A 16,126-nucleotide genomic window follows, 5' to 3' on the forward strand; every position below is an offset into this window, starting at 1 on the left:
TGCTGGGAGAGACAACTGCAACACCGGCAGCTTACTTTACGACCATTTATTGTCTCAGCTTTGGAAATAAGACTCCCCTAGTGGAGAGAGGGGAGCAAAAGGGTTGCTGGAAAGTAATAACCATCAATAAAACATTTGTAAGGCCTATAAACACTGCTTTGTCTTCTACATAAACTATATATCCTGGCATACCTGTGTCATATCTTGGAATTGAACTCCCCATTTCATAGCCCAAATACAAATAAAAACATGCCCAAAGAAGGAAAAACAAGATGGAGAGAGAGCGTAGCTGGCGCTGCTCCATTCCTCTCACAGCACTAAGCCCGTGGATGACGCCTGTCCCAGGCTGGAGAAGCAGCAGCCTCACACACCCTGGGGCACCTTCAGGTTGACCAGAGATGCTGCAGCCTGCTGCAAAGCAATCCTTGCCGGCTTGCTCTCCTGCCTTTCCTGGAAGGGCATCTGATGGCCTCCACCTCAGCTGTGCTATTGCCAGACTACAAAACTTTGTCACCTCATAAAACTTTACAATGCAGGTAGTTTATATTGTTACACCTCCAACTAAACACTTGACCAATTGGCATTTCCCCTCAGTGGGAGAATAACCAGATTTCGTGGGTCAGGTGTGTTTGTGTGGCCCTGCTGCTTTACAGCACTGCCAAAAGCCTTGCACAGAGCCCCGAGCGCAGAGGGTGGTGATGAAACAGCCAGCTCGTGGCAAGATCCAAGCCAGAACATGCTGCCAGCTCTGCTTTTCCTCCAGACCCCACTGCGTGTCCTGCAGAAGGTGCCTGAGGCTTGGCCCTGCTCTGTCCCAGCCACCCCAGCAAGGCAGAGCCCTGAGGGGAAGCTCCAGCTTGGAGGCTCAATTGGCTCCTGAGAGGCAAACAGGTGGGTCTGAGGAGGCATTGCCCAGGTCTTCCCCTTCCCTGCAAGGACTGATGCCTTTAAAAAAAATAAATCAAAAAATCAGTGAAAGTACTTTATACATCTCAGCTTGGGGAGAAGTTAAAAACTCATCCTTCTCTGCCAAAACAACCCCAAAGTCTTCTGTGTTATTCTCTTAGAAAGGAAGAAACTCTACTAGTAATAAAGAACTGAAGTAGCATCTAATCCAGCCTGATGTGAACTTGCAGTATTCAGAAAACATCATCCCTGGCATTTTCACTGCTTTGCTCAGTGCCAGTGACAAGTGGCCACCTCTCCCAGCACCCAGCTTCCTTCTGCACCTCAGACCTGGGACTAAGGCCAGAAACACATTTGGATGTGCTCAGGAGAGCAGTGAGGAATAGGCTTCTGGCAGTAAACTTCACAAAGAAGATATAGCCGTAAAAGACAAACATGGGAGGCAGCAACTTTTCAGAGCAGGGGGGTTTCAAATATATTTTGTTTTTTAACAAAGAATATTCAAAGTTCTGTAGCCCATCCCCACACCAGGGGACTGCTCCCTCAGCTCCTAGAGTGAGGAATTCACACATCAGCTTGCACCCTTGGCTCTTCTGCCCGTGCTTCGGTAGTGTTTTCCCTGTCTTCTCTCTGTCCTGCTTGCCCTTTTGGCATTCCTTCACAAACACTCAAACCATTGCAAAATAATAGCCAGCAAAATGTCAGCACCCACAAGTGTCTTGGCTGTAGACTGCTGTGGTTTCAACTTTCTAGTTTCTTAGCAATCTTAATTTTCTCAGAACCATTTGCAGGGGTGTTTCCATTCAACTAATGAAACAAAATCAAAGCCTCTGATACACCAGGCCCTGTCAGTTCATCTCACTTTCTTTTTCCTCTGTTTTCCTATTTTTGAAAAAGGGTGGGGTTAACCAGGCCACACCACTCTTAGCCTTGTGACAGCTGGCAAAGAGTGGGTTGACAGTCCATGAGTGGCATATCAAAGATGGGAAGAAGCTTCCCCTTTCTTTTTCTCACCTGCTCATCTCAGCTTTGCATGAGTGAACACAGAACACAAGTCAGCTTCCTCAGCTGAACCCAAAATCTAGCACCTAAAACTGACTTCTCTGCCATGAATAAAGACATTTTCATCTTAGGGGTTTTGCCAAGCAGAATGAACAGATCAAGTGCTCTGAGTGATCCAAAAACAAACAAATACAACCCAAGGAGAAAAGTGAGGGGCAAGTTCCATGTCTAAACATGCTGATACTTGTATGGGTCACTGTCCCATTAATTACTTTTGTCCCTTACTGCTCCCACTTCCTTTAATCTCAGCAACCCCAAAACAAGCAAAAAACCACAAACAACAAACAAAACCAAACACACACACACACACAACAGCAGCAACAAAAAACCCAAACCAAACAAAAAAACCCCAACAAAACAAACAAACCGCCAAGCAAAAACCCAACAACACACACCAAAAAACCCTCACAACCCAAAATCCACCACAAAACCAAAACCAAGCCAACCTAAAAATCAAAGAGCCAAAAGTCCCAAGACTGCTGGGAAAACCTCTGTTTAGACACAGGCCCCAGCAAGCTCCAACAAAACCTACAGTTATTTAAGTGACACTGGGCAAACAAACAGGCACATAAACTCCTTGCTGAGTTACCACAACAGCCTCTCCTAGGAACTCTGTACTTCATGGTGCCAACAGGGAAACTGGACAGATGAACCAGTAAGATCATGTTAGGATTTGTGACATATGGTAGCTTTATTTCATTTCTGAGATTGTTATAAAAAACAACATAACCTCCATTCTTCCATTTAGCAAAGGCATCCTTCCCAGAGGCACTCTGTACACTCGTTACAAGAAATAAACCGGAAACCTTGCATTCACATCACAGAAGTATTTTGGGGGGGGGGGGAAATAATAATTTTGTATTTTACAAGGTTTAATCTGGAGCACTGAGCAACCTGGCAACAACATTTCATTCTAGAAACTAGGTTAAAACTCAGGAGCCCAGCCTACAGCAGATCCTGTATGCTAACATCTATCACATGCAAGCTCTGGTCGCTTTTCAGGAAATAAAACACCGTTCTCCCCAGAGCTGTTTTTGCGGCCTGAGGAGCGAGTCCCCTCTCCTCAAAGTCCTTGCCACTGTCAGCACTTCTGTTCTCGACACACAGATGGTGACAAGGCAGCGTCAGATCATCGCTCACACATGAGGACGGAAGAGAAGTGCCCCATGGCCTGATGGCAGGAGGTGATTACTGCATCAGTTTGCATGAGCACACCAGTTCTCCCAGGACAGGTACCTAATCTTTGCCTATTCAAGGCCTTTGTTGTTGTTAGTAGAGGGTGAGAGTTTTTTTTCAAGAAGATTGACAAGAAACTTGCACTGGCCCCTGATTACATGAAATGAAGCAAATTCCAGAGGCAAAAGCCATACCATTATCTCTATCAGACCAGCCTGTATTTTCCCCGGCCCATTACGGTGCAATTCATCCACCGAGTGTCGCACATCACTGTGCTCAGGCAGCGCTGCAGGAGAAGGCTTTGGACACCGCTGTGCCCAGCTCAAGCCAGTCGCTGCTCTGCAGTGATACTGAAAAATGCTTCTGAAGGCGACTGCACCAAAGGCTTCATCATTTCTATGGGTCACAGCACCATAAGTGGATTCAATCACACAGCTTCAGAGCTACACATCCCAGTTTACCTACAAATTAGATATCCAGCTGGTGCCATCTGCCTGTCGGTGGCTACATATCACCCAGCCTCTACAGGAAGAGCCAGCAATATCTCCCCCGTGCTCAGGCTGCCGTTTCTCACATTGCATTGTGTCTGGGCCATTAAGTAGCACATGGCAGCAACTTGCTGGATGGTTAATTGCTTGAGAAGTGCCCACCAGTAAGGCACCCATGCTCTTCAGAACCTGCCCTGCCCAAGGCCTCCTGAACTCCCTCAAACCCAGAGGCTTCTCAGAAAGATCAGGCCCAGAATTTGTATTTTCTTCTAGCGACATCAAAATATAACACACATACATGCACAGCCCTAGCACACAAGTTCAGCATGACCTGGCTGCAGTTTGTATTAACTGAATGTCACTGTCTGTTAAGCACTCTGAAGGCACCTGAGTGCTGGAGTAATGTACTGCAAGGTGATCCATTGGAAAGCCATGGAGAAAGCCATGGAGAAAGCCATTTGGCATTGCGTACATTTAGGGAGAGCTATTTCTTTGTAATCCACACTGCACCAGCCACCAATGTATAAATACACAGCCCTCTGAAAGCTGCTGCTCTTCAGCAAATCCTATCAGGCTATAAATAATTTTTAAAAACACTTTTAATACTTCATCACTTACCCTGAATTTTTCACCTTAACCTCAATACCAACATGCACATTGACACGAAGACTGGAATGAGAGGACAAATATATTAATCATTATGGTGAGAAATAAATCATTCTCTGTCTGTCTAGATTATTTCAGAAAAAAATATAATCTTAAATTACAAGTTAAAATTGGATTTCATAGGCAAGTTTTAATTTATGATCTAGAGTCACAGAAATATTCAAGTTGAAAGGAACCCTGGGAGGTCATTTAGTCCTCTACTAGTCATCTAGTAGATACACATCACATTTAATAAAGCATAATCAGCTTTAGTAGATAAATAATTCTTGATTAACACAGAGCACATCTCCTTTAAAATATCCTTTCCAGTGTGTGACATTATTCACATAGCAATAAAAATGCAATTACAGCTGAAGGTAGTGCAGACCTAGAGTTAGAGAGTGGAGAAAAATTACCTCACTGCTTTATAATGAGGACACTCCTAATGCAGTGATCCACAAGGCACGCAAAATGACGCAGGAGGGTTTTTTCCATTCTCTATTTCTATTAATAAACAACGTTGCCAATATTTTGCTAATGTATCTTGCTGAAAGAAAAAGGAGAGGCCCTCAGACATTCAGTAATACTTTGGGATGAAATGCTGCCAAGGCCAGATCCAGTTGCTCAAAGCAGACCCTCCAGACAACCTGGAAGACACTTAGAGCAACAGCTCCAAGATCTCAGACCCAGGCAAAAGCAGCAAGCATCAATAAAGTGCTGGATCATTACACCAAAATGCTGGGATTTAGTCTCCACACTGAACACAGACAGCATGCAGAGACCATTTTCCTAAGTCATCCAAATGTTTCCAGCAGGTAAGCAGCTGGGCAGCAGCGGAGCAGCAGCTGTGCGCAACTCGCTGTGAGAAGTGCAGAAATGGGGTGCCCCAGCCTGGCCATGGGCACAGAGCACGAGGGCTCAGGGTCAAGGCACACAGCTTTCTGACAGCTGAGACAGCAACAACATCCCAGTCCCTGCTCTCTGCTAGTTTACAAAGCAAAGCAAAGAGAAGGTCTTTAACCCTTCCCATCCCTTCCTATCAGATGGCCTGCCACCCCTGGTCATACCTCTGCTGCTTTCCTCACTGAGAAGGGCACAGTTCCTTTAGCTGAAGTTCCCCAATGGCATTCTGAAGTCAGATACAGCTGTCAGCAACCTGAGTAGTAGTTAACTGATTTACTGAGCACTCCTAGCAACACAGACTTGTGTCTTCCTGTTCTTCCCCTCACATCTGCTTTAGGAAAAGGACTGTCCTTTCCCCAGGCACTGTTATGGTCAATTCTCCTCCATCTCTGCTCAGTCACATTCTCTACTCCCGTCACAGAACTTGACGCTGTCAAGCAACACCACTGTTGGATCCTGATTTGGAAAAGTTAACCACTTTCCTTCTCCCCAGTCTTCTCATGGAGAATACATGTTCAGGCTCTTCCATCACTCCATGTCATCCAAACATACTTTCACCTGTCAAATTCAGCAAGGCAAAATGAAGGAGGAGAAAGCATGTCCTCATCAAAAAGTCCCAGGCAAAGCTGTGAGACAACTCCAACCACAGGAATTAAGGACTGTTCATAAACCAAGTGTACTAGACCAGAGATAATGATTTCTGGAAGCCATATGCTAGCAATCTCTTCCCAGTGTCAAGGTCCAGCAGTATCAGGCAATGTAAATGTCTTCCCAGTGCTGAAGCAATCACAACATCGTGCACTCTTATTTCAGATTTCCCAAGGGGAGGCAAGAAAAAAGGAAGTGAATGATGGATTCACAGAGACAGCTCTACTTATACGTTCTTTCTGCCCTCTTGGAGTAGTACATAATGAAGAATATAGTAACAATAAAAGCAACAAATATGAAAGAGATAAAGGCTAACAATGATTTTCTGGTTCGGAAGAAGTGGCACTCAGAACATGAGGCAATCTCTTCCGGGCACAGCAGCTCAGGAGCTTCAGGATCAGGGAAACCATTATTGTCAATTATTTCTCTGTAATGTTTCATAGAAGGCTTTGGTTCATATTGACTTGCCACATAACTGTACAGACCATATTTAGGAGCAGTCTTGTCATTAAAAGAATAGACAAAATATCCTTGCAGGTTAACGTTATCCAAGGTGTAAGCTGTGGAAGAAAGCAAAGGGTTGAAGAAATGAATAGGTGGCACTTTGGCATTCAAGAGCAGTGCCACTTGCCAGTATCTAAAGCAGGGGCAGTGGCATATTAAACCCACATCTGCACTTCTCTTCCCCAAAGTAAGGTAAGGTACATATATCTCTATGAAGTGTTTCTCATAAAAAGTAAGAATCTGCCAGCCATTTCCAGACAGTGTGATCTGCAAGTATCCTGCAATTCATTTCCTTGTGCTTGGTAAACACAGCTGTGAGTGCCTGACTATGTTTAATGATCAGCACGGAGCTGTCATGAAAAGATGGCTCTTGGTTTTATGTAGAAAAGAATATAGGCTTTGGTTTTCCTGCACCTGGATTTCTGCAGCCTGTTCCTTTGATTATTACTTATGCCTTGCAGAGCACCTCCTGATGGGGACAGCCAAAACCAAAAGACATCAGGCTACAGTAACACCAGAAAAAGATGCACCCATGCTAAGGTCATGCACTGGGATATCACCACTGCAAGTGGAAAGGTTATGCAAATCATAGTCCTCTCTTGTTATTGACTTGAGTTTCTGATCCAAGATGACCTGTATTAGTCTTTATTGAGAACATGTCCACAATCCATACTGCTAACGTGGCTACTGGAAGAGGTCCAGCAGCCGGAGCATTAACCTTGAGCCATTAGTCCCGCTTGACAAAACCAATCAATCCACAGTAGTAAATGCAAACTGTAATACTTTGTCTTTCAAAACACTATTTTCAACAAATTAAAGCAATACCTTCTAACAGACAAACATGTGATGGAAAGCTAACACTTGCAGCATTTTCACATGCCTCTGTAAATACCTCTTTCTGCAGCCACATGCAAGTCACTTAGCACCTCTAATGTATTTTTCATGACTGAAATGAAATAATCTTTACTTACCCTTTTACAGAGCTGCTCCCCAGGACAATTAATTTGTGTTTGTAAAACTGCATGTGGATTTAATGGTGTTACATAAATGGTTGCTGCTGTTCTTCGCTTTCAATTGATGAAGTTGTAGTTAAACAGTGTACAAAGCACTTAAAAACATAGCCCCAGTCCAAAGGGTCCCATACTGTATCCTGGAGCCATTTATCTGCACAACCCTCTTGGCTCCCCCTGGAACAATGCAGGTGAGCAACATTACACACACAATTGCTGCCACATGCAGCCCCTGAAACCAGCTTGAGGAAGAAGACAGAGAATGAACTTTAAGGTGAAAGCACACAGATACCAAAGCCCCTCACTCCTCCCCAGCACGACACTGAGGAAAGGACACAAGATCTGTAATTCATACCAGTTACTGCTCAAGGACTTGCAGGAAAAAGGCAAGTTTTGGAGAAACCTGAATCAGTCAGGATGCCAAAAATAAGAGCTTGCTCCCTGTGTAAGGACAGGATGGGCAAAAGCACAAAGATAACAAAGAAGCTGGTATTACTGAGGCACTAAGCACTGGAGGAGTGCAGGATGTCAAAAGCAGGACAGTGAGCTTTAGGGCAAGTATTACGGCTAGTTAGCAGTGACATGTTCATATTCATTCAGGACAAAGAAGGTGGAAAGGCTTATTTATGGCTTGCATGTGATAGTTACGCTGAAATTCTACAATACTAATTTCCAGCTATTTCCAGGCTAGATCAAAGAGGGGTGAAGAAAGTGATGGCAGTACACTGGTACCAGATCAGAATGACTAACAAAGCTCTGTACAAAAAGGGGATGTGCAGGTGTCCTGGCTAACAGGAGTTGGGCAAAAGGCACATATTCATACATACGTTGAGAACAGGGGCCTCTGAAACAAGAGAATCATTGAATTGTTGGAGCAGGTGCAGAAGAGGGCCAGAAAGATGATTGGAAGGCTGGAGCACCTCCCCTGTGGGGACAGGCTGTGAGAGTTGGGGCTGTTCAGCCTGGAGAAGAGAAGGCTTTGGGGAGATCTTATGGCAACTTTCCAGTTCCTGAAGGAGGCCTACAAGAAAGATAGGGAGGAACTTTTTACAAGGGCTTGTAGTGATAGGATTGGGGGGGGGGGGTGGCTTTAAGCTGGAAGATGGTAGATTTAGACTGGTTATTAGGAAGAAATTATTTACAGTGAGCATGGTGAGAAACTGGAATAGGTTGCCTCGGGAAGTTGTGGATGTTTCCTCCCTGGAAATGTTCAAGGTAAGGTTGGATGGTGCCTTGAGCAACATGATCCAATGGAAGGTGTCCCTGCCCATGGCAGCAGGGTTTGAACTACATAACCATTCTATGATTCTACAAACAGAAACATTAACAACATTGAAGGGGTAGGAAAGACAGAAACAATAGAGAAAAAAATTTATTGAACCTGTACAAACATAGCCAAAGTCCAAGCCAAGTCCAATTATAACCAAGGCATTTTTTTTTTAAACTAAAGACACAGAAAACATGCAGCCAGTGCTTAAAAAGTCTGGAAATCTTGGGCACTTGACGTTCAGCAAATGAATGAGGTGGAAATTACAGAGGAGGAAGTTAAAGCCAATATTTAACAGAGTGGACAGGATGACCTAGCAAACTATGGAACTGCCAGACATCTTTCACTGTGTAAAAGAGTAGAATATATTATACAAAGCTCAATAAATAAGAATTACAGGAGGTACATATGATTAATGCCAATCACCTTAGCTTTATGAACAATAAATCTTGTCAAACTAACTTGACATCTTTTTTATGAGATCAGCTGATCAATAAAAGTAATGATGTTTGATGTAATATACTTAGAACTTCACAAGGCAACTGACTTGGTATTATATGGCATTTGGGTCAAGAAAATAGAATGTGATGAGGCCAAGAAAATAGAATGTGATGAAGCCAAGGGAAGCCGATAATAAACAGATTTCAACTAGGCTCAAGTAAAACTATTAAATCTAGAAATGTAATTGCAGTAAGTAACTGTCACAGTAGGTGCATTTCTACCATGGTCATGGAGACTGGCTTTTAGCATTAATAAATTCAATGACATTAAGTGAAAGAAAAGTAAAACCAATCCTCATGAAGTCTACAAATAACACAAAGACCCAGGACCTAATCTAGTTTAGCGTAGCAAGCTTTTCACAAGCAAGCTACTGCCATTTGAACGTGAACAAATGTGAGAATGTCAAAGAACGAGTAGACTGTACTGCAGAGAGAGGTCAGCCTGGAGGGCAGGAATCTGGAACTGAGTTTGAAATCTTAATAGATAACCACAGTGCACATAACCAACAAGCTGCCATGGACAAAATGGCTGCTCAGATGTACCAAAGAGGAGTAAAAGGGTATGAGGTTCCATTATATCTGCCTGAGATATAGGTGTGGCTGTGGTAGGAACAGTGTCTCCAGGTCTGGGCTTACCCCTCTCAAGAAAAAGTCTGGCAAATGGAACAACATTTAATAATTGAAAGGTTCTACATGTTTTATAGTAAAGAACACAAGAGCTTTGTCTCTGTTATAACCAAAGAGCTAAGTAAGAGAGAGATTGTTTTCTGTCTGTCAAAACACATGGGAACACACAGCAGCTTAAAGCTGAAGCTAAAAAGTAAGATTTATATATATAAACAGTAAATAATTATTGCAACAGCTTATAGTGAGACGTGGAAAAATCTTCAGTAGAAAAATTCTCTCACCCTGGTCTCATGCTTTTCTTGAAAACCAGGGTGTGTGGTATGACAGGATGACTCAATATGCATCCCTTTTGCCTTATAATTTATGAATCTTTGAGACAGAGTAAAAGACTTTTTTGTGCTTTGAATAACAGGAAAGAGTCCAGGAAATGGCATAATGAGCTAGATAGCTGCATTATTATGAAGATCACTGTTGGATAAGATCACTGTTGGATAAGATACAGAGACAGCTGAGGAACAGAACTCACACTCAGCCCTGAGGCACATCGGTGAAGAGAAGCAACAAAGAAAAACAACAGTAGAAGTGAAATAATAAGAAGAAAATCTGACTAAATATGTGTGGAGCTACTCACAAAGCAGCTACTTAAATTTTTCGAATCCACAACAGAGGTTTTCTGCTGTCTTATGCAGAATATGTGCAAGGTCAGTCTTCCTGATGTTTAGTAACACTGATCCATCTTCAATAAAAGGGAAAACCTTTATGTTGTAATAACATCTTATTTATGAAACATTTTGCATAGGATTTCTTTTTTTAAAGTTAAATACACTCTATCACATGCAGCGTAGACCAACACTGGGCTTTGTGGTAGATAAACCATGTGTGGTTCCTTACCTTTTAAAGCTTCATTGACGTAATTCTGTATGTAATACACTCTGAGCTTATCATGCACCGTATTTTGGTCATCATCAATTCCATTAGCCAGAACATAAACCGGAACATCACCGTACTTTGATTTAACCCACTTGAGCAATTTACGCAGTCCCCAGGGCACTACTGCAGCTCTGCTGGGTGAGTGCAGCCATGTGATGTCATTGATCATTTGCACTTCAAGGTAGTGGTCGTATTTCAGCGCATCTTCTTTCTCCCAGCCCACGAGGGTAGTAGTGTAGTGACTCAAGGCAAAAAAATCAAATGAGCCCTGTACTAACTTCTTTTCACCTGCTGAGAAATAAGGCAAGTGGAAATTATACAAGTCGACACTGTTTCTTCGGTGAAGCCATGCTCTCATCACCTGTGGGTAGTCACCAGTCCCAAAGATGGGCTCTGCAAGCCAGCCAATGTCAAACTCTAAAATTCTGTCAGCAACTTCTTGGTCATTCCTGGAAAAGGGACAAGCCGGTTCTACCCAGTCAGCTTGCAGAGCTATGGATATTTTACCCTTCTGAGATGTCCTGAATTCTTGGTCATAAAGATGCCATGCTTTCGCATGGGCTTTCAGCAGGTGGTGCCCTGCTGTGTATGTCAAGTTCTTCACAGGCGGCTCATTCAGTGTGATCCAAAATTTGACATGGTCCCCAAGACTTGTAAAGCAGAATTTGGCATACTCAACAAAAGCCTCAACAGTTTCTGGGTTTTCCCAAGCTCCATACTTAGCAAGGGGAACTGGAAGCTCTTGATTCTCAGCCATGGGCTGCCATAAAGCAACAACGGGAGTTATGTTAACTCTAAGAAGTTCACTAGCAAAACACTGATAATAATGCATGAGTGTGTGGTTGATGACAGACAGGTTACCTAAAGGGAGGATTAAAGACCATTTCAGTGAAAAATGGAAATGTGTGACATGCATTTCTTGCAGAAGAGAGACCTGAAGCCTGATAGCAGCAAAGTCAACACACTGATGCTTGCGTTTCGAGGTGTAAACTCCATCCACTTTAATAAGCTTCTTTGTCTGGTGAACATCCCACACATAAACATTAGAGTCAAGAAACTGGGTGGGTGTCGTGTCTACCTAGACAGAATAAGAAACACCAGATTCAAGCTGTTTGCTCTAGGTAGGTGGGAAGATCATAACCATCAGGCACAACATAGTAAAAGCCTATCATAAGTCAAAACATTGCATTCAGCACCTGTCTTGCATCTCTGATATGATAACATCTCTGGCTCACATGAGTTAATTTTCTGTTAACAGGTGACATCAGGAAAGTACCCAATCTATGGATTACTTCCATCCTGCTTTCCAAACAAACTTATGCTAATGCTCACCATGTTTATAGCTTCTCCAGATTGCTCCAGTCTGTATAAGAAACAAAGGATTGCTCAGGGATATGGAATGAAGCTTGCAACAGATCTCCAGAGATGCAGATCCTGAGCAAAGACTAATGTTTTTCTTTCAGGATGAAGTAGGGCCTCCACAATGATTATGTTGCAAATTACCCAGTAGATGCAGATTCAGGACCACTCCCTGAACACAGTAAAAGAAATACTGAAGGCAACATAATTTCTGTGTTCAGTTCTTTTCCTGACTATGATGAAAGATGAGTAATGTTCTGCACTTGACTTTTTAGCACGAATTCAGTTGACAGGCAACATTTTTCCTTCTTGCTAAAGCAGTCCTTTTTTATTTAACTCATACTGAACTCATTTCCAAGCTATTTCAGCAGACTGTTGATGTCTGAATCAATTTTTCTTTGGGCCTCTGAGTAACCCCACTGTACATGACTCCAACAATTAACACATTTCCCATAAGTCTTTAGGTCTTCGGATGTCAGAACTGCCTGTATGACACATCAACACAGTAGGAGATAAACTAACTTCTCAGGGTGCCACACAATTATGCTTTTGCTTTTAAATGTGTACTACAAACCTATAAACACAGTAAGGACTAGAAAATGGAAAAGTGAATTACTTTAAAAAATGCACAGTGTGAGATCTCATTCATTCTGCAGCAGAACTCTTGAAAGAAAGATCCAAACTACAAGTACTACAAGTACCACAAGTGTTTATATGCCCTCTTTTCTCTTTATTTTTCTTTTTCTGTGGGTGCACATTTTCCCCTTGAATTCAGATTTCCTTGTCCTGCCCTCTGTTTGAAAAGCAGGTGTCAGCCTACAACCAGTGTTCAACTTGTAGCTGAGGCTCTGCAGACCGCATAAAGATGCTGCTGAAAATCAGTTGCTATTTTCTCCGGAGAGGTCAGTACTGTGCTTATAGAAGAAAGTAATAAAAAGCAGCATGTCTGAGGGAAATTGCTTTTCTGGAAAATTGTCCCTTGTAGATTACTAAACCATGCATTGCCACTAATACTGTGGGAATGCTGTCAAAAGAGTTCTTCCACTGTGATGCATCTACAAATCACACTACCTAAGTCCTACAGCACAAAATGCTTGAATGGGCTTCTGAAATGAAAATATTCAACTTCGAAGGTTCTGGGGGTGAGAGGGATTTTTTAACTGTCTTAGGCTGACTGACTTCAAAACTTTATAGCCATTATTGATCCCAAAGGCAGCAATTCTATTTTCAATCCCTAATCTACCTAGGAGCTAGCGGGATAATGGTTGTTGAATTTTCTTGGAAATCAGTGTCCCAGGAAAGAAGGCTGCAAGAGAACAAAGTCAGACCTTACTTCTGGAGTGAGAAAACAAACAAACAAACCAAACCCAAGCCCCCTCTACTCTAGCCTTAAGAAAGGTCCTGTCTTTATGGGAAATTTAAATTAAAAATTCTATTATGGGATAAGCCTCGGCACTGAATGTAACTACAGCTCTCTGCTGTGGTTAGAGAAGCCCTGCAAGCCACGACAGCGTCTGAGAACCACAGAGCCAAAGTGTTAAAGACACCATAACCAAGCCACTATTTTATTCATTCTATGAAGCTTCAAAATTTAAAAGACTCTCTCAAAGTGTCAGTTTTGGTTGAAATAATGAGAGGCATGAACTGTGTCCATGATCTAATTCCATGCTTTCCAGGGACACTGCAGGTCTTCATCAGTTACAGTACTACACAAAATGACAAAGAATAAATACAGAAATTTCATCTACTTTTTTTTTTGGGGGGGAGAGGTTGCAGTTTGTTTTTTTTGTTTTGATGGTTGTTTGGGTTTCTGAGGGTTTTGATTCTGTATTTGGTTGGTTTGGGGTTATTTTCACACAAAAACCTTCTAACAAGGGCACAAGGATATATACAGATAAGATGTAGAAACATGTTACTGGAGTTTTAAGAGCTTTAAGGAAGTTTTCTAAAACATGCATTTGTCTGCTGTGAGCCTATATTACCATTAATATTATGGACATGAAAAAGCAGTAATAATTCTCATTTCATTAACTATGACATTTGGAAATATACTTTAGCAAATCTAATCAACTTCCCTTTGAAAGTGACTGACTTCCAGTAACTGATCACATAACACATCCAGGGAAGATGAGCATCAGATGCCCTTCAATTTCTGTATGTTTTTCTATAACCTTGTTGTATCTCAATCTGACTGGACCTCCTTGGCCACATGAAGAAAGTCTGGTGAAGACTGAAAGACACTGTATGTGGCACAAAAGCCACATCTCTTTGCAGCACTGTGGTAATATATATCAGCAAAGACAGTCTATCCAGCAAACTTATCAATAAGAACTGGTGTGCTGATCTGGCTGGACAGCCCGTCAGCTTTATCATCGGACTCACCTGAATGTAGTTGTCAACAATTCCCCAAGCAAAGCCACAGGGGAAAATACCTTCTATGGGCTGGTTTTCAGGCAATGGTGGGAAGCCATTTTTTTCTATAAGCTTTTGATAGAACAAAACAGAAGCTTTGGGCATCAACTTCTTGTCATGGCTTTGAAAATCAACATAAAACAACCCACGTCGAATGCTGTACCCCCTGTGCCATTCAAAGCCATCCAGCAGGGACCAGACTGTGTAGCCAAACACATTAACTCCGTCGTACCGGATGGCTGAGGAAAGAACAAAACCAAAATTATCAGAGTGCTCATTTTTACTCTGTAGATTACACCATATCAGCAATGTTTGCAGTATTGATGTGTATGAACAATGCAGCTGGTCAGATAAGTGTCTTGGTGCCTGCCCCAAAGTGTGTTCAGGGAACGTATTTCAGCTGCACTCAGGGAGCTCCCAGGTCATGTGTGCACTGTGCAAAGCAGCAGAAGTACCTGGCTTGGCATTAAACAAGCCAAATTTAGAAAGAGCAGCAGTGATTTGAGCAGTGCTGCTAATTAGGCATGCCAAGCCTCGGCCTCAGAACACAGCATGCTGTGCTTGAACTGTTTGCAGCTACCGTGCCAGTAACTTCACTGCACTCTGCTAAGCACTGCAGCTCACTCCAGTGTAGCTTAAGTGCCATTAATGCAGCACTGCCCCATGTGCAAACAAAAGTTACACTCCTTTTTCTCCTACTCCTCCACTACAAACACATATTGGGAAATCCCTGATGACACTGTGGTGTGCTTATGAGCTTTTATTACAACAGATCTAAAGTAGAAGTGATAATGCAGTCAGACTTGCCTCATTTGAATCTTTTATGGCATAGTATTTTCCAGCTAAAATATTTAAGGTTTTCTAAAAATGTATCTATGCTCTAGGTCAACTGTTAGACTTTCAAGAATCACTACACACTTTGGAGGTTCATATCTGAGCCTAATGGCATCTGTTAGTATTGCCAGCATTACAGCAGTAAGATTGCAAACGATACTCACTTTCATTTGTATCAAACACTGAGATTCAGCAAAATGTTGCAGGGCAAGGCTCAGTTTAAGAAAAGCACAAAGGAGTGTGCTTATTTTAATTACATAATTAGACCCACCCTAATTCAGCAATGCATTTATACACATTCTTAAACATTCTTTTGAAACTGAGTTTGACTCCATAGCCAGCAGAGTTTATCTTTATTACTCACTGTCTTCTGTCAACCCAAACTGCATACTGACTGAACAAAATATTTTCCAACCTAGCAACACCGAAAGTGTTATTTCAGGAAACCTTCAGAATATCAAGTTCCTCACTTCCTGGTTTTATTAATGGATCTCATTACAATCAGTTAGGAAGGACCACGTGGATTCTTGACCATAGCTCTGTTTGAATCAATTACATGAACTGTGGTTAAAAAAGCAATTAATTTGGCCCAGTCTCTATAAGACATCATGAGACAATGTCTAAGGAAATGGAATATTTCTCCTCCTAAAATCATAATTTTTTGTGTTTGGCAAAGGTCAGTATTTTTCTAACCTCTGCATGCATGCATTATGACATCTGCCATACAGGCAGAATAAAAGCCAATCCAGGTCCACTTTGTAAACCAGTCTCAGTGAGACTTTCTCTTGGGGCGGCATCTCACCCCTTCTGTAAGTCATCACACAGCACTCCTACAGTTTCTAAGTACCTCATAAA

General features: G+C 42.3%; 1 protein-coding gene across 3 annotated transcripts in view; it reads right to left on the bottom strand.

Moving 5' to 3' along the window:
• The window catches only part of KL (klotho), a 61,273-nt gene that overhangs the window by 3,725 nt on the left and 41,422 nt on the right, over positions 1-16,126 (bottom strand). For 2 of the 3 annotated variants that reach the window (XR_010987870.1, XR_010987865.1), the window contains exons 3-5: positions 14,408-14,676; positions 10,628-11,744; positions 4,251-6,388 (exon numbers count right to left, since the gene is read on the bottom strand). Coding sequence is in view for 1 of the 3 variants with exons in the window: in XM_068143007.1 (XP_067999108.1) it covers positions 6,051-6,388; positions 10,628-11,744; positions 14,408-14,676 (1,724 nt within the window). In the remaining 2 variants the exon portion in view is untranslated. Of the gene's footprint in view, positions 1-2,634; positions 6,389-10,627; positions 11,745-14,407; positions 14,677-16,126 lie in introns of those variants that run through there. The other variant, XM_068143007.1, reaches the window with a different exon arrangement.

The sequence above is a fragment of the Melanerpes formicivorus genome, unplaced genomic scaffold (assembly GCF_026170545.1).
Source record: "Melanerpes formicivorus ecotype bairdi unplaced genomic scaffold, bMelFor1.0.p_v2 SCAF_1, whole genome shotgun sequence".
NCBI classification, from domain to species: Eukaryota; Metazoa; Chordata; class Aves; order Piciformes; family Picidae; genus Melanerpes; species Melanerpes formicivorus.